Genomic DNA, 22,372 nt, shown 5'->3' with positions numbered 1-22,372 from the left:
GATGGTTTTGCTTACTACTACTCCTACTACATAAGTGCATAGGAAGGCATGCTGACTTACACTTTAAACTGGACACTTGAAATTAAAATGATTTTGCTGAATGATAAGTAGGATGGACTTCCTGATTCATCTTTGTATAAACCTACATGGTTAACCACTTCACTATTAATCAGTATCTCCAAATCATTAAGGTATAACTTGAATTTAAAAGCACTTTTTACCTCAGAAGGTTACGTAGGAACAGACAAATACTCAGATGCAGAGCTGTATTCAAGGCAAAGATTCCTCCTGATTTAAACTAATTTCCAATTAATTGGAAAAAAAAAGGTTTGTAGTAGTAAAACTAAAGGTGAAAAGTCTGAAGAGTTAAATATGGTGATCACTACAGATGGAAGTCCAATACTGCACTGTGTGAAAAAGTGTACCAGTATCTTAAGTTTCTTCCAAATTTTTGGCTCTAAGCTATAAATGTAAAAAGGAAGGTTTTAATTAGCTTCAGGGGGCTTTCAATCAGGTTCTTTACAAACCTGAAATTAAGTTTGCTCCAGTGATTATTACAACCTTAAATATTACTCTGACTGTAATTGGGTGAAAACACTTCTCTTTATTTGAAAGAAAATAACTAATATTTTACATCAGAGAGCCAGACAGCCCTATTAAAATCTAGCATATAACATTGAATATTGTTGTCTACAAGATGATGAAGCCTCAGATTCTGTGATGGTAGGGATTGGATAATAATTCTGTGGAAAGGTTAGTTTTTTAAAATACTGTGGCCTCCTGGGTCTTTGGGAATTGAGACATCAGAAAACTTCTGCTGTGTGTTGAAACACATTAGATAGAAATAAGAATGATCGATTCCTTTGGTGTGAATCTCTCTGAGCGTCACACTGATTCCTTTATTTCTACAAAGGAAAGACTGAAAGCTTTCTATTTAAAGATTTTGAACATACAGAGCTCTCGCAAGCTTAAAGCGACTGTAAATATTAAGGCCAAAAATGTAAAGAGTTGGCAGGATAAAACTGTTTTCAAAGTTTCTTGACACTGCTATGGAAGAGAAAATAAAATACTGATGTTAACAGCAATAATACATCCTGCTACCTGTGCAAAGCAAAACTTTAAAATCACGGTCATTAAACATAGTAAAGGCAAGGATCAGAAAACAAGGGATAAACTTTCTGTGCTGACACAAAGGGTACGCAGTCACTAAGGAAGAGCGTAAAATCTCTGTATCTTTAAAGTTGTCGGTTTGAAAATGCATGAAGTTTTTAATGAATTTTACATTAAACAGTGACTGGGTAAAGACAAAGAAATGAAACAGGGCTCCATTTCATCTGAGTTCTCTGAGTTAGACTGGACTACAAAGCCTGTCTGCGTTGGTGCGGTGCTGCTCTTGGTACAGTGAACTGGTTTGAACAGGAAGTCTGGAGATCGTCTCCTCCAGAATAGCCTACAACTTTATAGGAACGGCATTTTCCTGAGCAAAAGGGAGCTGCAGGCTTCAACCCCCTGAGGAAGACGTTGAGACCCGGTCTCTCGATTCCTGATCGAGCACTCTAGCTACTACGATATTATGCAAAAGTTTGGTGACATTACCACTGGCATAGTCTTTCCCTTTTTGTTGGTTGTTTGTTTTTATAAAAAAAAGGACTCTACTCAGTTAGACACCTAGCTTCTGAAAGGATTTGGGGCTTTTCAGCCCAGATAGAGGAAAGACTTAATCTGCCTTCTGGCCTCCGCTCCTGAAGCTCCAGAGACTAGAAAAGTATGTCCTTATGTTCAGGACTTCCAGCTGACTGACTCTACGCTGGGGATTTTGTAGATCCCTCTTCCGCAGTGTCTGATTTTTCCCTGTTGTTGTTACTGGCCTGCAGTATCTAGTCAACAGTATTGTTAGATGGCTGCTTTTGGTGTTGACTAGCTTTCCATTTCAAGGAAAGGGGGTTTTTGTTGAGTAAATATGATTTTCTTTTCTATTTTGCCATATTTATGTGCACGTAACGTGCCTCGTGCCAAAATGTACCAACACTGGATGTTAGAAGTTTATAATTAATATAATACTCTTACCCGAAGTATAATTAAAATACTGTCTGATGGTTATGGTTAATTAGCCTAAAACTAAAAGATTGAATTACTTACTGGGCCCTCGACTGATTGAACTGATACGTGTCCTGGATAAAACATAAATATTGCAGAAAATAATCCAATATGACATCTCTGACATTCAACTATAACTTAAATTATAGACTGGTCAGTAAATGATCTTAAGCTGTTTAAGGTTTCATCAGCCATCTGCAAGATTGATTTTCTTCAAAATTACTGTACTAAAATGTTTTCTTTTGTTGTTGCACTGACTCAGATCACAAACCACAATTTTAAGATCGGCTCTTATTTACAAAAATGCTTTGACATAGTGCATTTGTTCAGCCTAGGCAACAATAAAGGATTGTGGTATCATTTTGAAGAAGGTTGTTTGACAGACCCTGTTTGTTTATTTGGGGTAATGTGAGCTGCATTCAGAAAATGTTATATTTTGTTTCATGATTGTGTACATTCTCTCCCACTGCTTCCAGGCAAGCCCTGTAAGCAGAGAAGACATGGATTTAGACCTTGTTTCCATGGCCAGTGGAAGTGCTTTGACTGAGAACAGAGAAAAAAATAAGCAGCCACACAGACACTCAGCAAAATCTTCAAGTAAGTTATGGGTTTTTTCAATATCAGTTTTAAAGATCACTTTAAAATGCTAGGTGGAACTGAGCATGCTTGGAATCCCTAATAACACATGCTACTTATATTTCTTTTTCTTTCTTACTTAAAACCTTCTCATACATTTTCTACAGTTCTGCTTAAAAACTGCGTCATTAATATCAATAGACTTTCCTCTTGTGATTTTAACGGGAAGTTCCCAGTGATGTATGCTAGGTCTTCTGATGATCGAGTTCTTAAAAGATTTTCTTTTCTCTAAATTATAAAACAGAGTGGGCTTTTTAATGATCTCCTTCATTTTTTTTTTCCAAAAGAGGTTTGGAAAATGCAGGTTTTGTTAACTGAATACCAGAACACATATCCTCATCAAATCACAGATTTCTGTCATGTTGATTACCGATTATGCTGTAGTATATGCATCCCACTGAACTTCCTATAGCTCAGTGGCAGAGGATCCTTTTAAAGCCTTATATTTTTACCACTCTAATATCATACAAATTAACAAGAGAATTACTATATAGAAAAATTGAAAAAATAATACTTGAAAGTCCTAAAATGGTAGCATTTTAAGTTTCATGTTTTATTTTGTGTAATGTAACTGAAGAAAATGTTAATATATTTCTAATAATATGACATACTATATTTTGTCATTTGTGTACAATGTCTTTTCCAAATAAATAAAACTCCAAACCTCAAAAATGTACATTACAGAAAATATAAGCAGTATTAAATAACTTTGGCAAAATTATTGAAATTTGTAAAACTGTTTAAGTAGTGAAGTTTCTTGAAATGTTTTCTGACAAACTAAATCAAGTTATTTCATAAATTATATGTAATTGCTGGATTTGCTTTTTTGATTATGTTTTCATATATGCTGACTTTTCACTTTGAATGAAAAACAAAATTCAAGGAAAACATGTAAAAATACTTAATATGTCTATTTTTCTGACATACTTTGTAAAGGCTTTGGAATAAAGTTATATTTACATTATATTAGTCCACCACAGGCAAAAAATAACAGTGAGTACAATTTGTCCATGCTTATTCACTTGATTTACATTCCTAAAATTAGATTAGATAAAATTTATCATCCTAGTCTAAGTTAATTGTATCCATGGAACAAGAATATGATTCTTTCTGTCTGCCTGCCATCTTAAAAAAGAATGAATTGTGCCCTGAGTTTTCCTGTTTCTCTCCATTGGCTAGAGATGAAGTCCCGCCATTTAAATTAGGTAAGATTCCTAATTGCTAAGATCCTGAATTTAGGTGTGAAAAGTCTAAGCTACTGATGTCAATGGCAAAATTATAATCATATTCATATATTCAGAATAGAATGTATGCATATCTTGAATGATTGAGTTAAATAGTATACACTGCATTCATATTAATGTATAACTGCTGTCTAGATTGTAACCTACACTATACTTCCATCCAGAAAAATAAATGAGAATAAGCTCTTTCGATGAAGATAGGCATGTAGAACTTGCCAATGTTAGGAGCTTGGGAACAGTAAAGAAAAAGAGTTTCATTGTAGTATACCGTCAAAAAGAAGAACCTAGGAAAGGAGCAGGAAAAAACAATCAACTGGCAGAGTCGTAAGTGTGAGAAATAGAGAGACAGTTTACAGTGGCTGGTAATATATATGTATTTTTATAAAATACACTTCTGCTGCAGCACAATTACATATTCATTCTCCTTTCAGTAGTTCAGGAACTGAGGAAAAAAAGGCCCAGGTCTTTCTATATACATTTCTGCATATGCATCTATATAAATTTTTTCATCATGGATTTGAGAAATTAAACAGTGATGATATATTAAATTTTAATGCATATTAGGTAGAAAACCAGACATGACTATTATCTTTGTACAATTAATATGCAGTATATAAACACGTTTATTATATTAGTTCTGTTTGCCAAAGACTGTTGCTTTCCAATGATCGAAAATAAATTATTAAACCTGTGGTATCCTTAATCTGAAAACATTAGAAATTTGCCTTTATTTATAATGTATTCATTATAAAATACTTTCCTGTTGTATTGTCTCTCCTGGTTTTGCTTTCTGAAATATTTAATGAAGAAGCCTAGAAACTGTTTTGAGTTAGTAAGTGTATTCCTTTTGACTTAGCCTGCACTTGTATTACTGAAGAGCTTAGAAAAGATGCTGTGACCTTAGAGGTGCTGCCAGTTGAATAAATTATTAAATCAAGTTCCTGTACCATTTTTTTCAGGAGAATTCAACCTCAATGGTTGGACAAGCTTTAATGAATAAAATGTTACTAAGTTCACTTTGCAACATCCATATTCCTGGTTGTTGCTAAGAATTCTTTTTAATTATTGGTAGGAAGTCTTCGGCAAACTGTGCCATACAACTGAGGGAGATGTTAGTATATATCAGAGATATTAGTTGGGGGTATGATATATGTTTCTTATACATAATTTGTAATTCAGTAATTGTATCAATAAATTGTTGAGATCCTCTGGGCTGCAAAGGGAGGTCTAAAAATGCAAGATACATGATTTTAGGTATCTTTACTCAAAAAAACCTCAAATACATATGATAGTGAAATAAAATGCATTTTATATACTACAGGGACGTGACTGTACATGAATGATCATGGTTTTCTAAAGACAAAACATACAATGCTTCAAAGTTATTAGCCTTTAATTCAAAGGGCATTTTAGAAAGGCTAAGTCAAGATTCTCAGAAATACTTTGGGGAACTGCCCAATTTTGAGGTACTTTTTGTAGATCTTAGTTTCCAAAGGTAGGTTCTTAGAATTCCTGGTTAAAGAATTTTAAGGGTTTTATCACCCAAATTTACTATTTTTTTCTGAAGAAGCTGGATGGAGTAAATTAATCCTAAACTAACTTAATTCTGTTCCTTGCCAAAACAAAATGAATTAAGGAATAAAAGAAATGCTGTGGACATAGTATATCTCAGTTTAAAGAAAGCATTTGTGTACTTGAAGTATTTGATGTGGTTCCATGTTATATGTTCAAAGGGAAAATTGACTGCATTAAATTCACCCAGTATTAAAAAAAAAAAAAAAGTAAAAAAATATATAACCTAAAGAAAGAGTAGCAATTCTTCAGTTAGACTACTTATCTGTCTAATTTAGGACCTTGCCTCTATCGATGGCCAATACATTATGTTCTCAAACACACTACTTTATATTCCTTCCAGAAATCGTAGTTATTTCTTTATGCTCCCTGGTAACTAATTTTTCTTTTCTATTTCTTGAGGTGGGTTTTGGTTGGGGTTTTTTTGTCTGTTCTTGTCTGACCACTGCTAAGATCTTAATCTCTGTGGTACCTAGTGCCAGTAAATTGCAAAAGTAGGTGTGTTAGAATGACCTTTCGCTGATTATATTTTCTGCCTTTCAGTTTCACATAAACTTACCTTGCTTTTGTAAAAAACAACAGAAAAAAAAAATTCTTTTTCCCTGAGGTATAATTTCTCTGTAATATACATACATGAGCCATGATGGTTAGTGGCTTAGTCAGAGTTAAGCAAGATTCAAGCATAGGTCCTACACTCATTGATATTTTTATTAACTCCATAAATATTGATGTGCATTGCTGGCTATATTTTTTGTTTTAATACTTTCCTGAACACTGGTAGTGTAGTCAGCACTAAGTTGCAAGATGGGCATAGAAATATTTTGCAAGAATTAGAAGTAATTATTTTTTTATATCTAGCTAGTCAGGATGACTTTTTTTATACCAATGTCCAGTTTGTCAGTAGGTTATGACAATCATCAACTCCATTCTATCATCCTAATCTAATTCTGGCCAACCAATGTTGGACCTTTAGATGAGTCTCCTACATATTTACATTGTCTACCTGCCATCACAATTTTGTGGTTTTCTTTTCTCTGCAAATCTTAAACTTTATTTTCATTGTACTTCTTGTCTTGTGAACTGCAATCTTTTAACAGGGATTTCCAGAAGCACCAGAATTTGGAAGTGGAATGCAATGGGAACTGTGCCTCTAATTGTTATTTAAAATACTGCTCAGAATTCTTAATTCTCTTCCCTGAATTCTAGTCTTTCAGGGAGCCTCTGGTATCAGTAAAACACTGCTTTCCAGGAAAAAACTAAAAAAATTTGGACCTGAATCTTGTGATTCCTTAATCACCCCTAGTTTAAAAAACAGCCCATAAATACTCCACTACAAAACAGTTATCAATTTCATTCCTCAGATAAATTCAAACTTTACCATTCTATTAGTCAGTGAAATTAATTTAATGAAGTTTAATAATGCCTTTCTTACAGTGGAAAGACTTCAAATTAAAAAAAAAAGCAAACACAGTAACTTTTATTTCACTTTCCTTTTTACATCTTTTTCTCAATTCTTTTTCCTCTTGACATAACCCCCACCTTGATTTCTTTTGCCTTCCTTTCTTTGATAATGAGAGTCCTTAGGAAGTCTTCAACTTTGTTTTAAGCAGAAGCTTCACTTCTTTAAATAATTCCTGCTTTCCTGCTCCTTTCTCCTTAGCATTAGTATTGTCTATATATTCTAGTTCCATAACTGCTGTCTTTCATTTAGGATTTGTAAACTCCCTGTGTGCAATAAACATCTCATTTTTAAGCTCTCTGTTCATGCCTTTACTCATATTTTACTGAGCAGATTTCTGGTGGTCTTCTTTTCTTTCCTTTCCTTCTTTCTTTTTTTTTTTTTTTTTTTTTTTTTTTTGGCTTATGCAGTCTGATTTAGAAGTTTGCCATATTGTAGAAACTGAGTAAGAAACGTCTTAGAAGCATGGGATCAAATATGGAGGTACTTATTTAGTAGTCCTTTCAATTTCTCAGCATTTACCTGCTTAGTAGACTTCCTAGAAGATAATGGTAAAATCTATTCTCTCTCCTTAGAAATGTGTAGAAATGCTGTAAATTTGTAGAGGCTATTTACAGTACAAATTACTTATTATCGTCAGCAAAATGCTGAACCCAGTTTACCTTGGAAATCACAACTGCTGTCACAATTTTACGAATAAGGCTGTCTCTCTGTAAGCCACATCTGGTTATATGACCACATGAATACTACTGGACAAGCATTTTGTCCAATAAAAGATAGCGAGATGATTCTGTACTATTAATATTTTTGTGCTCAGAAAATGGATATAATATGGATATAATGGATAAGAAAGGGGGTTACAGTTCTGAAGTAATTAAAATTTACCAGGGTTTGATACCTCGTAGAAAACATGAATATTGTTTTGAACATCCTTTCAACAGAATATTTTTTCCCGCACAGATACCTCTGTACAACTTACCAGAATGCAAAAAAACATGCCTCAGAAAAAGAGCTGTTGACCCACCATACATTAATGCATGGCATATATTTACCCAGTCAGAGGAGAACAGAAACTAATTGAACCTATGTTATAAGCTGAAAGAATGCAAAATAGCCTCAGTCTGGAAACCCTTAGACACCTTAGAATAGAATGGTACCTAGGCAAAAAGCCATGCAGAGAGATGGGGTAATTGAGCAGTGGCACAACTCTATATGAATTTGAAATTCTTTAATGACTTCCAAAGAAGAGCTCGCTCATATCCTGCAAACTTATGGTACAGGTATATAGAGCTCATAATCGTAATACTGTGTCACATCCAAATTTTTAATTTGACATTGATGCTTTCTTTCAAATAATCAGTAAGAAAAGGCACTGTCTTAGAAATGAATAAATCAGTACAATACTCGTCATTATATTTTAAACATTTTTCAGTATGCTGAACTTTACTTGGTGGCCTATATGTGAAAATACACAGCACAATGGAACTTGTTCACGTGCAGACCTAGATACTAAAACCTACTTTTCTGAGCATGGTGCTGATAGGATACTTTTTATCCACATGAGAGAAAGTATTTGACTGCAGTTTCAAGAGTTCTGGCTTTTTCCAGTTCTGTCACTAACCTGTTAGTTATATTAGGAATGTCATTTTGAATCTATATACATCAATTTTCCTATCTGCAGAAATAATAGTCGTGATATAACCCATCCTTGTATAAAGTTTATGTATCTGCGATGAAAGGATGATAGCATCATTATGTTTAACTGTTAGGAAAGGGAAGGGGCCTCCTCCTCATCTGTGAACTGGATAAACTATTTGGAAGCTGCCATGTCAACAAAGGAATACTCTTACAGATGGATATACACAGGTACAGCCGTGCAAACGACAAACTAGTTACAGTATGGCGACAAAATCAAGGGTTATGTCAAAAGGTAGAATGATTAATTCACAAAATGACTGGTGACAATGTAGGTCTAACTCATTCCTTCAGTTTCTTAAATTCACTGATTTTATTTTTTTTTTTAAACTGGGGAGATGTTGTATTGAGTAACAATAGAAGTGCAGTAGTCCTTCAAGAAACATTATTAAAAATTCAACAAACAGTTTATAATGAGGAAACTAGGAAAAATCAGGTATGTACCATGAATTTCTTTCAATTATAGATATAAATCGTGTGTTCAGAAGTGAAGTAAATCAGTATAGGTGTCACCATGTATGTGTGCAGAGAGCTATTTATCTTAATATTATCTGCTTGAGAAGAAGGCTTCTCTCAAAAGTGAACATAAAATCATGACGTTAAAAGTAAATTTCTGAGATGAAATCCTGGCTTCATCAAAGCCACTAAGCCAGATTTCAGTATGATACATGCATCTAATACACTATGCAAAAAACTTCGATTTTTTACTGGTTTTTTTTTCTATTCACAGGTATAACATTTGAGTATTTCCCTGTTCTTGCAGTATGCAATCTTAATAACTTATATTTTCCTAAAATGTAAGGAAACACGGATGTAGGCCTGGCTTATTAATGTAATTCCACTGATTTCCATGCCCAAGTGTTTTAAAAATTTGACTAGTGGTGAGAGTGATTAAGAAGAAAACCTGGACCAGGGAAGTACTTATGTATAATTTTGCATAATGAGAATACTCACGCATGCAAATTTGGCATATTCTGCAGGATCAGAACTTTCTTCTCTTTGTTAAACACAGCTGAAAGATACTGCTTTCCTAACCACTTGAAATTATTATGGAGATGCATATGTATTTTTCTATGTATTAGTTAACTGTTGAACACCACATACCTAATCTTTTTGAGCAGACTACAGAATGATAATTTACGAGATGCTGCTTAATTCACTTTGAGGTTACATATTTAAAAGATTACCTAAATGCAGATTTTAAAAGGCACTTAGAACTTGCTTTCATTAAATTTAGCAGGATAGGGAGTAAAATGATACATTATCTCATGTAATTTCATCATCTGTGTTTTGAATTATGAAAATAATTCAAGAACTATGTATAACAGATACACAGAGGCACTTCCTAAATTTTAAGTGCTTAATTTTAAAGCCTGATAGTCTTCTAGTAGGGTTTGAGGGTTTGGAGCATGTGAGGTGTGGGCGTACGTTGTTTTTTTTAAAGAGAAACCAGGTTAAAAAAAAAAAAAAAGAGAAAATCCATTCTGAGACATTGACTTACATGTAACTTACTTAGATACACACTTGGAACCTCGGGACCATTAGACCCACCACAAGGATTTCTGTCATATGGTATGAGTAAATAATAACAATTTTACGTTTCCTTTGCTGTGGGATATTTGTCAAGGAGCTTCAAAAATATTTCTCAGGTCAGTGCCCAGGAAGACCCAGTAATGAATGTTGGGCTGTTACAGAGTTGTTGATTGGATGGCAAAGATGTGTCTATAGATTTTTTCCCCAAGACAATCTTTCTTGCCTTGTTTTTTTCCTTCTAATTTGTCTCTTTTTCATTGCTGACTTTTCCACACTTATGTTCTGTAATCCTTTCTTTTACTATGACCAACTCTTCTTTCAGCTCCTCCAACTTCTTATTCCAGCATAAGCTTCCTCTCCCATCCTCTCTTAGGCTTCCTTTCCACAGTTGCCATCGAGTCTTGTGTTTGTTTCCACAGATACTTGTCTGATTACCTTTTCCTCTCTCTCTCTATTCCCTTTTGTATCTAGATATTCCTTGCCAGTATTCCTCAGATTATGAATCTCCTAGTTGAAATCTCCTCCACATTTGGCCTGGTTTAGTGTACTATTTAGGCAGATCTTGAATCCAGAGTCTTAATGTACTTATTTTCTGTATCCTTCCTTATTGTCACATGTATTTTCGCTTCTTTTAATTACGTAAGTTCTGAGAGTTAGGGCCCATCTAGTGCCCCTTAATCCATCTTCTTTATTCTTCCTCAGTTCCCCTTTGTCAATTCACAACTTTTTTCTTCCTGACGTTTTCTCTCTGCTCTCAGTGTCAGTCTATTTGTCAAGTCATTCTAGGCACTTGTGCCACCTATGTCAGGGTACTGCCAAGTTAGCCTTAGTTTCTCTCACCTTAACTCCAAGTCAGTCTCATCTCTCTCTCGGGTTTTAATTCCAGCCCTCTGCCTCTTCTCTCAGTCCCCTTTCTATAGGAGCTTTCCTTCTTCCCCTCTCCATGGTTCCTGTAGCTAGGCTCTATCTGCTACAGAGAGCATGAAACAAGCAGGCTCTTAAGTTCCCTGACCTAGCATGATCTTCAACATTATTTTTAGGAATAGTCTTGCTTAGCTCAGTGTAACCTCATGGTAAAGCGCGTTTCCATGCTGACTGGTATTTTAGGGAATATAGCCAAAAAAATCAAGAAGTTCTCCTCCAATCGTGTAGAAACTTCCATTTGTATATTCTTGATCCAAATTTGGACAGATCCTAAAAGCAAGGTTCTGTTATTTGGTGGACTTCAAGTCCCCTCTGCAAAAGGCAACATAAATATTTCACATATTTTCTTAGAAGTGACCAACCTTTCAGAAAACTTCAGCCAAAGGCAGATAGTCTGTATGTAAAATTTCATCCTAAATGGTCAAAATTGGGGAAATAGATAAGGACCTGAAATAAAGATTGAGCTTTAATAACCAATGGTGCTAAAAGTCCTGTTTGTAGTTAGGAAAATGTTGTATTTTACAGTAACATATTTGAAGCATTATGTTTATTATGTTGTTTATTTCAAGTGTGTAGAATGGCAATTAATAAATGTTTATGACTTATTCTTGTAAATGCTTATCTATCTGAACCCCTTCATGTGACTGAGTCACATTTTAGAGTTCAGATTATTCAGGTATGTCATTGTCAGCATGATCTGGTTAGAACAACATCAATGTTTGATAAACAAAGATATTTAAGTTCATTGTTCCTATAAAATTTTAAGATTAGTCTCTAGTCCTACCAACTTGAAGTGAAGGAGGTTTACAGACAAAGTTAATCAGTTGCTTACAAAAAAAATATAAATTAATCATGAGTATGTTTTATCTTCAAGTCTCCATACGGAAAGGAGATATATCTTTACATATTATGTGGGATTTCATGTAAGATGCTCCTGAGGCTTCTCAATGCTATTCAAATATAAGTGTGAAATACAAAAAGTTAATGTAAAATTGCAATACAATAAGTATATTTTTGTTTTGACGTAAAGAATGCAACCAGAAAAAAAATTTTGATCCGACTTCAATATAGCCATAAGTAACATTATTAATAAGTAACTTTTCTGAGATGGTAGCATTTACCTTTTTCACAGACCTGCTGAACCTAGCTTCTTTCTAGAGCTTAAATTGATGTAAACGCTTTACTGCTAAGGATTCGTTCTGGTCACTTTCATTAAAATGTTGAAGTTTTTTCTCCATGCCTTCTTATGCTGTATTTGCTCTTAAGTGATACAATATGGTAAGGACTTTGAAATAAATTATATCTCCAGACACACAATGTTAGGTGGATCGATAAATGCCCTATGACGTCTACTATACATCATAAAATTTCTATCATAACCTGTTTAACAAAGCTTTTCTTCTTGGACACCAAGAGTTTCATTCAAAGCATTTTACATATTGCATTACTTATCAAAACAGAGGATATGTAAACCTTGACATTTGTTAAAAGACCCAGACTTTAACCAAAAAAGACCAGAACAAATCAATAGCAGAAAACAGATTAAACAACACAAAAGTGACTGCTTAGAAATGGAAGCATGTGAACTTAACCCAAGACAAGCTTTCAGCACATACTCAAAAGAAATGGTTATTTGATATATACAGGCACCTGAAAATCTCTCAGACTATACTGGAGCTTCATATAGTCAAATATTGCAATTAATACAAGTACAGTATAATAACTGTTACAGCCTGTCTTCCAAAGCCTAGTTTGGGATAGGAGAAATTAAACTGCTTTTCTTGGCTAAGATTTTGTTCCCACATGAGTGGGTATTAGAATAACTGTATATCATGTTAAATTATACATAATACACTTGCCAGGTTCTATTTAATTCTAGTACCAGTAATGGTAAAAAAAATTAAATAATAATAATAATAATAATTATTATTATTATTATTGCTGTTGTTCTTGTTGCTGCTGTTACTAATGTAAAAAATATCAGTACTTTATAGAGTAAAACCAATGTAATAGTTCTAATTTATATTTAGTGAAGATACTTATATCTTGAAACAATGTGAATCTTTCTGTTGTTGCCTTTGAGTAAGGCACACTACAGATACACTCATGGAACATAACATGAAAAGAAAGTATTATGATCATGCTTACAATTATTTATAAATCACAGATACACATGTGCATACCTATGTGTGTATATATGCATATTAGTGAAATATATGCCTAGCAGATCTCTTTATATTTATAGCAGAATACAACTGTAAATGTCACCTTTTATTATACCTATTATCAAAAAGTTCTGATAATAATAATTTTATTCACTCATATATGCTGATAGGTGAACTGTTTGTTTGCAAGACACATTGCAGTTTAGGGAAAAATGGAGGTATTGCAAATCCAAGCTTGCTGTGAAAACTGTTCACATCGTTAGTAATGCTGTAAGAGAAAGATATAAGGTCTCTCAACAAAAATATTGAGGTGTAAAGTCAGACTTTCAAATAAAGTACACCCTGAAGAACAGTTGAAGGATCTCACAGAGATTTTGAATATTTTAATAATACCTGAATATCTGACCTTGTAGCACTTCAGGTGTGTGCTTGGTAGAACATTTTTAAAAATGCAAAATGTTTTCATTTGCTATCATTCATTGTTTTTTGTTGAATCTTTGCTTTATTTTTCCATACATTGAACTAAGTATCCTCTCCACCTTTTATTATTTTCTCCCCTTTTCTTAAAATAAACAAAATCTCATGAAGCGGTAAAATTGCATAACTTCCCCTGAGCAGGTATAAATGTATTTACATCCAAGGAGAAGAAGTAAAGCACAATAAACATAAGTAAAGACAACAAATATAAGTGAAACAAATATAATAAGGATTCAGTTACCTATTCATTTTAATATGTTTTGTTTGGTTTGGTTTTGGTCTTGTTTTTTTTTTTTTTTTAAGAACAATGAGACTGTATTTTTAAGGAACATTTCTGGGTTCACTCTCTTAATTCAAAGTGGCATTGTCATCCCTTACCTGACTCTTTTGTCTGCCTTCATCCCCTCGATCTAGACAAAATTCTAACCATTTGGTAGTGGAGCTGTCTTTTTGTATATTTCTAAAAGAAAAAATTGCCTGTTTGAATAATGTAGAATCAGAAAACCTGTTGTAAACACAGGTATTGATAACAAAATAACTGAGTTTTAGTCTTAATTTATATGCAGTATTTTTACTTCTTGCAAGACTGTACCTAAATGCTTACTTAAGTATGAAGCTGCTCTTACTTCACCACAAGAGTGTTCATACCTGGTTTTTTCACTGAAATAGCAAAAGACATGAATTAAAAATAAGCATAGTAATTTGTGGGCACATGTCTAATAAATCAGGTAAGTCCTATATTTGCAATGCATTCCATTCCTATATTTTCATTTTTCTTTCTGTTTGTTCTTGCATTAAACTCTAGGAGAAAGAACTGCAATAAAAGCTTTTCTTATATTTGACTAATACCTTCACTGTAAATGAGGTGTTTCTTTGCTTTATGACACAATTTTTCAACCATAATTAACATTTAAGCCACTAGCAGTCTGTAAGTATAATGTCTGAGAATTAGGTATAATATGAATAGGAGTAAGCAAACTTCACTATGCCTATATGCCAGTCTGACTCATATCTGTATTTGAGAATTCTTCTTCAGGGAATAGGCTGCTGGATCTCCTTGCCAGTTCCATCTTTCATCACTCCAGTTAGACCCAAAACTGGAACAGCAGTGTTGATAATAATACCCATCTCTCAGTACTATTTAGTAGATCTCAAAAGTGCTTTATCAGAAGAGCAAACATGGTTATGCCCATTTCAAAGATGGAACATACAAAGGGACTGATTTACAGTGATTTACAACAAGCCTGTCTTGTAGATATTTCATTCTAAATTAGTTGATCATTCCTTACAAGGCTTTATTTTATTTGGCTGAAAGTGCTAAGAACTGTGTGAACGATGGAAAAAAAGAATACAGAGTAGTCTATGCTTTAATTCAGTTTGTCTAGGTCACTACTGTATAGTAAAGTTTAAAGCAGGCCCTAGGAAATCTAACTGGCGCTTCAGGCTAGATAAAGAAAAAGGGAGCTGTGACTGTCAGACTTTGGGATAGCCTCAGATTTGTTAAACCTGCATTCAAGGGAGCAGAGAGTCTACACCTTTAGAGTATCTGGGATTTTGCAAAAATACCTTCAGGCTGAGGAAGTTTTCCTGCTCTATTACTGAGGGTCTACAAATCCTGAGCTATGATTCTCACAGACATCGAAGACATTGTTTTGTCAGACAGCTTATATGCACTCAAAATTAATAAGTTATTACATTTTAGTCACAAAATATTTGACTACGCTACCCTCTCAACAACGTTTAAATCAGTTACAATTAAAAATAAAAGAAATTAAATTTGTGAACTTTTGACTCTGAAGTTTAGACAAGCAGAATTCATGCTATGACAGATGTGGCTGTTATTCTGCCAAAATAAAAGGATATAGTAGTAATTTATGAAAACTTTTCACAAGTTTCTTGCAGCAAATTACAGCAAGTCTTTGTGCTTTTTTTATGGAGTAGTAGTATACATTTCGTAGTAATGAAAGGACAGTATATCCCTTCCAATGAATTGCAAATAGTTATAAGTGGAAAATCAGAAAACCTACATTTACAGATTCCTGAAGTCCATCATGAAAATAATATTTAGCAGTACAGACAGGTTCATGAACAAGTGAGGGTTTTAGTCCAGAAATAATCCAGATTAGGCAATTAGGATGAGGTTGACTTCCTGATTTACTACATTGACTCTATCACTTCTAAACTAATTTTCAACTTTATTACTGATGCTTTTGTTCTGGCATTTGTATTTATTATGTTTTTAAAATAATATAATACAAAATATTTGTTTTGTCAAAATATAGAAATAAATAACTGATATATCTAGTTTACCTTTATCATTTATACAGCCTTGAAGATGAGTGCATAAGACAGTCAGTCTCAAGCATAAGTTCACCCCAAACTTCTTTTCCAGTCTAAACATGCAATAGCTATTCCCACACACACACACTTTTCTTTTTAGCAAATAACATATTCCAGTCTTAAATCTTTTTGTTGTTTAACAATGCTTACTACTTCAGAAAACATCTCTTTAAATTAAAGGGATGCAATTTTTTTAATATTATTACCACATTAGTTTTATTTTGAAGTTTCACTAATTAACCACTTCATTTACTAATTTGAGGGTTTCAGCCTTCAGTGAATACGTTATGGTTACCAGTCAAAAGAATTTATGGAAAGTTTACTGCTTGATTAAATAACTTTCTTCTCTGGTCTTTAACAAAAGCCTTTCTGCACTAGAGATCTCTGTTAGCATTTCAGGTGTTAAAGAAAAGGATCTGAAGGTGAGGAAACTGGGAATGCTATAAAGGCAAGACGTTAGTATTTAAAACCTTTATCAGGTAGACCTAGAGTAAGTTATATATTTTAAGAAAAAACCCAATTGACTACATCTGTAGAGCCATAAGAAAACAGAGATCATGTTAAAAATAATTGAAAGCCCTTGATTGCAAAAAGAGAGAACTATTTAGTAAGATACATTTGCAATAATTTAAAACTTCATAAAAAAGGGAACTGCAGGCTGGGAAAAGCTCCTGACATTTCGATCTAGCAGACTACAGAAAGGCATCCATGAGAAAACAAAGAAATTCCTACTGTTGGAAATTTATAGCTATGTTGTATATATTAGTAGATAGAATGATAACTCAGTCATATGATTTAAGCTTTGTTTTAATTTGGGGGGACTATTTTTTGTGAGAAATTTAATTTTGCTATTGAAAAGTACTGAAAAGTTAAAAAATCAAAAATACTAAAAATATGTAGTTAGTAATCTTTTCCTTTGATAGGTGGCAAAAAGATATTTGTAAAGTTTTTATTTGATAAGCTAAGATTGCATGCTGATTTTATATATATATATATATATATATATAAAAAAACCTGCTGTACTGTGAACATCGTATCACTCTCTTGCAGTTTGAGTTGTCTTCCATAGTTGCTTTCTTCCTTACAAACGTCTAAGAAAGATATTTCCATCTGTAAAGTGTTGGTTTGTGTAAAATAAATATCATACCTTTGGTCAGGTCTACTGGTTATTTTATTTAAATAATTGTCTTAAGTATTTTGTAGAAACTATTATCTAAATTACTGAAGCATCTGTATGCATGACAAGGAAAGTGATTGTTTCACCTCTTTCTATGTGCGCTTAAACTTGCTGTGACACTGTTCAGCATCCAAGTTTAAGTATTCTTGAGCTTTTAAAAAAAGAAATCTCTCTTTCATTTGGTCTAATATGGTAAACCAATTGTTAATTAGACATATCGTCCGAACTAGTCCTCCATCCACTTGAAGGATGAATGACATTACTAGTTTCTGTGTCAAAAGCATTGCGTGTCTCTGTATGTGTTTAAAATATGTTCAAAAGATACGGACAGTGGCACTTTTAAAAACATGATAATTTTGTGTAGTAATTTTACTGTCTATTTTGATAAGGAGTTTGTTTTTAAAGAAGTACTACCCTGTGAAAATAATTGTATTACTTTTAGAACAGTGAGCAATACGTAATTATAAAAGTTGTATACTATCAAATTAGACATATTAATGTATATTATTATCTCAAAAAGAATATGATGCAGTGAAATTTGGGGAGTTGTATTTGTTTGGTTTTTAATTTCACATGTCTGTTTATTGTTTAGAAAAGAATATATCTACTCCAGAAAAATCATGTTTGGGTCCATCTCATAAAGAACGGATATCATTTCGAGACCATCCAGTGCAGCTCAGCGGAGGATGGGGAGCAGGCAAAAAAAGGCAAAAGCTTAAAAATATTAGCTGAATATTGGAGATAATTTAACTAGATGATTTAATCAAATATGGAAAGCATATGGAGAGCTGTTTCTTTTTAAGCCTGTGAATATGAATTTTTGGATTCTCATTTATTACCAGTAATAACCAACAGTTTCAGTTAACTGCATTTGACTTATTTTATTATACGTGGTTACAGTGGTTTGGGTTTTGGGGTGGGTTTTTTGGTCAAACTATTTTATACCTGTCAGTAAGTTATCATAGTTTGTGCTTTCAATTGCTTATATGTTCATGTGGTGTATAATGCAAAACTGATTAACCCTACAAGGACTGTTGTACAGTGAATAAGTTTAGGCTTGCTTATAAGAACTGGTTGAGGTGTGTAAATGTAATAATGGCTCAGGCTCATGTGATGTATGTCACATATCAAAACACTGAATTCTCATTTTCTCACAAATAAAATCCATGCTTGCACACTGTGTTGTGAGCTATAGCAGCCAGCAATGCCATTCTTAGAGAAGTCTGTTTAGAATATTTTACTGAAGCAGCAAGAATTCACAGTAACCTACAATTGGTGGGGACGCACTTATCTTTTTTTAGTAATGTGAGAAGTCCTCTAGAGCTTTCATCCTAAATTATGGTCATAATATGATAAAGCAACCTGTTACATTTTTATACTTTCAAAGACTTCTCACATTTTCCTAGAGGTTTAAAGAAAAAAATAAATTTACTAAGTTCCCATTTTGTTCTGGGGTAAAGTAACATTACATCTACATGACACTGGTAACCCAACTTTATTTGTTCATGTAGCCAGACTCCTTCAGACCCATGTGTAAAAGTTTTGTGGTGCAAGGAGACCTAAAGAAAGAGAAGAAGTATTATTTTAACTATTCATGGGTATCTAACTCGTGATTTCTAGTGAATGCTTTGTCCGTCACCGTACAGGACAGAAAATGTTCCTTGATTCCAAAGCCTAACGTTATTTTAATGTTTTCCACTTTGAAGGTAGAAGTTGCTAATTGGATCTAGAGAAGTCTGTCTTTGGTGTTTCCTCATCTGTTTTTGGCCAATATTGTGAAGCCTCAACCCCCTACAGACTGGGAGAGAGGTGGGGAGGGTAATAGGACTTGAAACTTCAAGTCAGTAAAGAACATAAATTCTTATGTTGTGGCTGGTTTTAAAATGTACTTCAATTACATATGACATTATTTTGTGAGGTGCTTTTTATGCTAACATACGCAGGTGACTATGGATTGAAAGCAGTTATCACCATTTTTGTGAATATTCACGTTCATTTTCAGATTAAAAGATGGCTAATCACATGGAAAACCTCCAATAAATAACCTTGCTTGTTTGAATCAGCATGCTGTTTTTCTTATCATTTTACTTTTGAAAAGTCAGTGCAGCCTACTTCAGAAAAGATTTCTTTACCTTTCTGAGGAATGATGGTCAGTGAAGATTGCTCGGCCTGACTATAGAAATGCTGTGGTTGTCAGCAGGGTATAAAACATCACTGGATGCTTACGTTACCTGGTTAGTTTCCCAGTGTATGTAGTAAGTGTTAAACTGGATTTCCAGATCTGCTGTATAATGACTTTTAAATGTCACCCCCCAAAGACTGGAGCTTTTGTGATTTCAATTGTATCATCAAGGATATAAGTTTTGTAGGAAAAACTTTGTTACTTCAAAATGTCTGCCACTCTATGTGGCAATGTGGTCAGTAAATAGATACACCAGTGTTACGGGTGTTAACTGGAGATCAAAATGCAAAATCAAGCAGTTCACAGTTTAACGCTTCTTGCAGACTATTCCCTCTATTTGTCTAGAGTGTCCATAATATACTGCACATCACCACAGCTGTAAATAAGAGATACTTGTATTTCAGATTTCATAAATCTTTCTACATCTGTATCATCTATATCTAAAAAAGATCTGCTGTATAAAAGTTGTCATACCTGATCTCTTTGCTTTCCAGGTGTTTCTGAATGAGAAATACCTTGAAGCCTAAATGAAATGTTTTGGCAACATTTTTAAAGGCATTTTATTTTGCAAAGAGCAAATAGTTGCATTTTAACATACAATTTACTAAATTACAAATTGGAGTGACAATATTTGCTGACATACCTTTTCAGGTCCATAATATGCTTAGCGTGCTATTCCATAAGTTGATATTGTCATGCATAGGTTAAGTGGTATACCCAACAGAAGTTAAGTTATAAAGTATGCCAAAACATGTTGCTGTTTTCATTACATAACATTGCGATGTTTAATAGCATGATGTCTTATTATTGTATCCAACACATTTTTTTAAGAACTGTAGTGTTGAAAGTACAGTGTGTCTGGTCAAATATGGATAAATGTGCAGGGTGCAACTTCTCTTCGAGCTAGCAGAAAGACCTTTATTGCTTTCAGGAATAAGGAGAAGCAACCCTAAATCTAGGCAAATGCCTGCTGTTCATAGTCACATCTTACAGTATGTAAGGTGAGAGGTAACACGAATGCTACGCATGGTGACGTGTTTATGAGTGAATTTTTCAAGCCCTGTTCTGCACAGCAGAAAGCTGTTCCATGCTTTCTTTCTTGGGTTTTCTTTTCCTTCTCTATTTTTTCTTTTTGGTTTTCTTGTTCTTTTTTTATTTTATTTTTTCCTTCTTTTCTTTCTCCCCTCCACCCCTACTCCTCAATACAGCAATTCCCATTTAGGACAAGAACGTATTCTTAAAAGTAAGTTTCTCTGGCAATCTGTTCTGTCGGAGCGGCTGTGAGTCACAGTGACAGGCCAGCAAAACCTGCACCACAAATCCCCGAAAGTGCATGTGTCTAGATGCGCTACTGCCTTTGTGGTGCTCCAGACCTCTTTGCAGATCACTAGCATCATCTCCTTGGCACTTTTTTCTGTTCCCTGTAGATCCTTTAACATGAAGGAGGAGGGACTTCATGTAAGTAAGTAAGTTCTTTAAAAAATCTTCCTTGGACGTATGAAGCTCGAGTCTCGGAAATGTAGAAAAGCATTCATTCAAAATTAGGAATGAAACAACTGAGGTGCATTTATGCGTTGATGCTTTGATGGATGTCATTCACCAAATCAATTTACAAAGCTTTCTGCGAGCTCTCCTGAACGGGTCCCTGGAGTGTCTTCTCCTGTGCAACCTACCTGAAGGTCTGCACGGGAGTTCTTTAAGCCCTCCCTCGTTTGAACGGTGGCATTAGGAGCATCGTTACCTGCTGCAACAGACAAAACGCCCCCCAAAATGCATATTCTGAATGAGAACGAGGTGTTAATGGTACTCAGATAACCCACACCTGAATGACAAAACACAGTGAGGAAATGTTTCTCACTGAATAACGGGAAGATTTTTCCTACTTACATGTTAAGACACTCTTAAACAGTAACCATGCTGACTCAAAAGGTTATTGCTCAAAGAGATTTCTTGTTTTAACAGATCTGTAAACAGCAGGGAGCCAGTGTATTTATAGCATAGACATCGCTTTGGTGCAGGGTGAGTTGGTGTCACATTTTGACTTAGTAAATCATTATAATGAATTATTAGTAATCCTGTTATTCAAATATGCATTCATTAAAGGAGCGTCCGCGGTACGTAGTGTTTACATTTTTCAAAAACATGCCACAAGTGGTGTCCAAATCTGGCCTCGAACACACGGGTGCAAAACTGCCACTTGGTCTTCCACTATAATTGTTTTACGCACCGTGAGGAATATACTGGATTAATATCCTTTTGATTTTAGTGTCATATCAACATGATAATGGCAATGTATATTTATGGAGGTAGTCTTTCCTTGCTACACACTGAAATTACTCCCATTAGCATTAATGGAAGTCAGGCTAATATTCTGGGACAGTGTGCTATCTTAATATGCTTTTCTTTAATGAGAAAAACACGTAGGAAAAGTAGCTATTGCCGCATGGCCCCAAAAAAGGCAGGAAAGGAACTCAACCGTATTATAAAAGATTGTGTAGCTTGATATCAGATCTGAGATCCAAGCTGTTTGTACTTAGCTGTACTAGCTGAAAAAAAAAAAAAAAAAGATGCCAGCAAACTGTTGTTTTGTTTATTTCTTTTTACAGTCATAAGTGAAAAACAAATTAACTAATTTTATTTTTATAGGAGCTGCGAAAAGCATAGGAGCTTTGACTAGGAGTCTGTGGAAAGCAGATGAATCACAGTCACTGCTGATTTCATCATTGCATAAGGTCTTAGAGACTGGAAATCTTGGCCCACAGTGAGCTACCGCAGCACTTGTCAGAGCCTGTGTAATACATATATATGAAAGCAGCGTGCCAACTGCTCATGGATGTCACTGCGGTTAAGTAGGAATGGGACACCTCTTTC

At 34.1% G+C, this 22,372-nt stretch overlaps 1 protein-coding gene across 7 annotated transcripts in view; it reads left to right on the top strand.

Annotated features, from left to right (window-relative positions):
• Window positions 1-19,378, top strand: part of LRRIQ1 (leucine rich repeats and IQ motif containing 1) — a 114,582-nt gene extending 95,204 nt beyond the window's left edge. For 6 of the 7 annotated variants that reach the window (XM_030003092.2, XM_030003090.1, XM_030003094.2 and 3 more), the window contains 2 exons: window positions 2,574-2,694; window positions 17,912-19,378. In XM_030003092.2, the coding sequence (XP_029858952.1) occupies window positions 2,574-2,694; window positions 17,912-18,051 (261 nt within the window). In that variant the 3' untranslated portion in view covers window positions 18,052-19,378. The remainder of the gene's footprint in view (window positions 1-2,573; window positions 2,695-17,911) is intronic. The other variant, XR_005931489.1, reaches the window with a different exon arrangement.
• Window positions 19,379-22,372: the final 2,994 nt, after the last annotated feature.

The sequence above is a fragment of the Aquila chrysaetos genome, chromosome 26 (assembly GCF_900496995.4).
Source record: "Aquila chrysaetos chrysaetos chromosome 26, bAquChr1.4, whole genome shotgun sequence".
In the NCBI taxonomy this organism is placed as follows: Eukaryota; Metazoa; Chordata; class Aves; order Accipitriformes; family Accipitridae; genus Aquila; species Aquila chrysaetos.
This window is presented reverse-complemented; position numbering and strand designations above follow the sequence as displayed.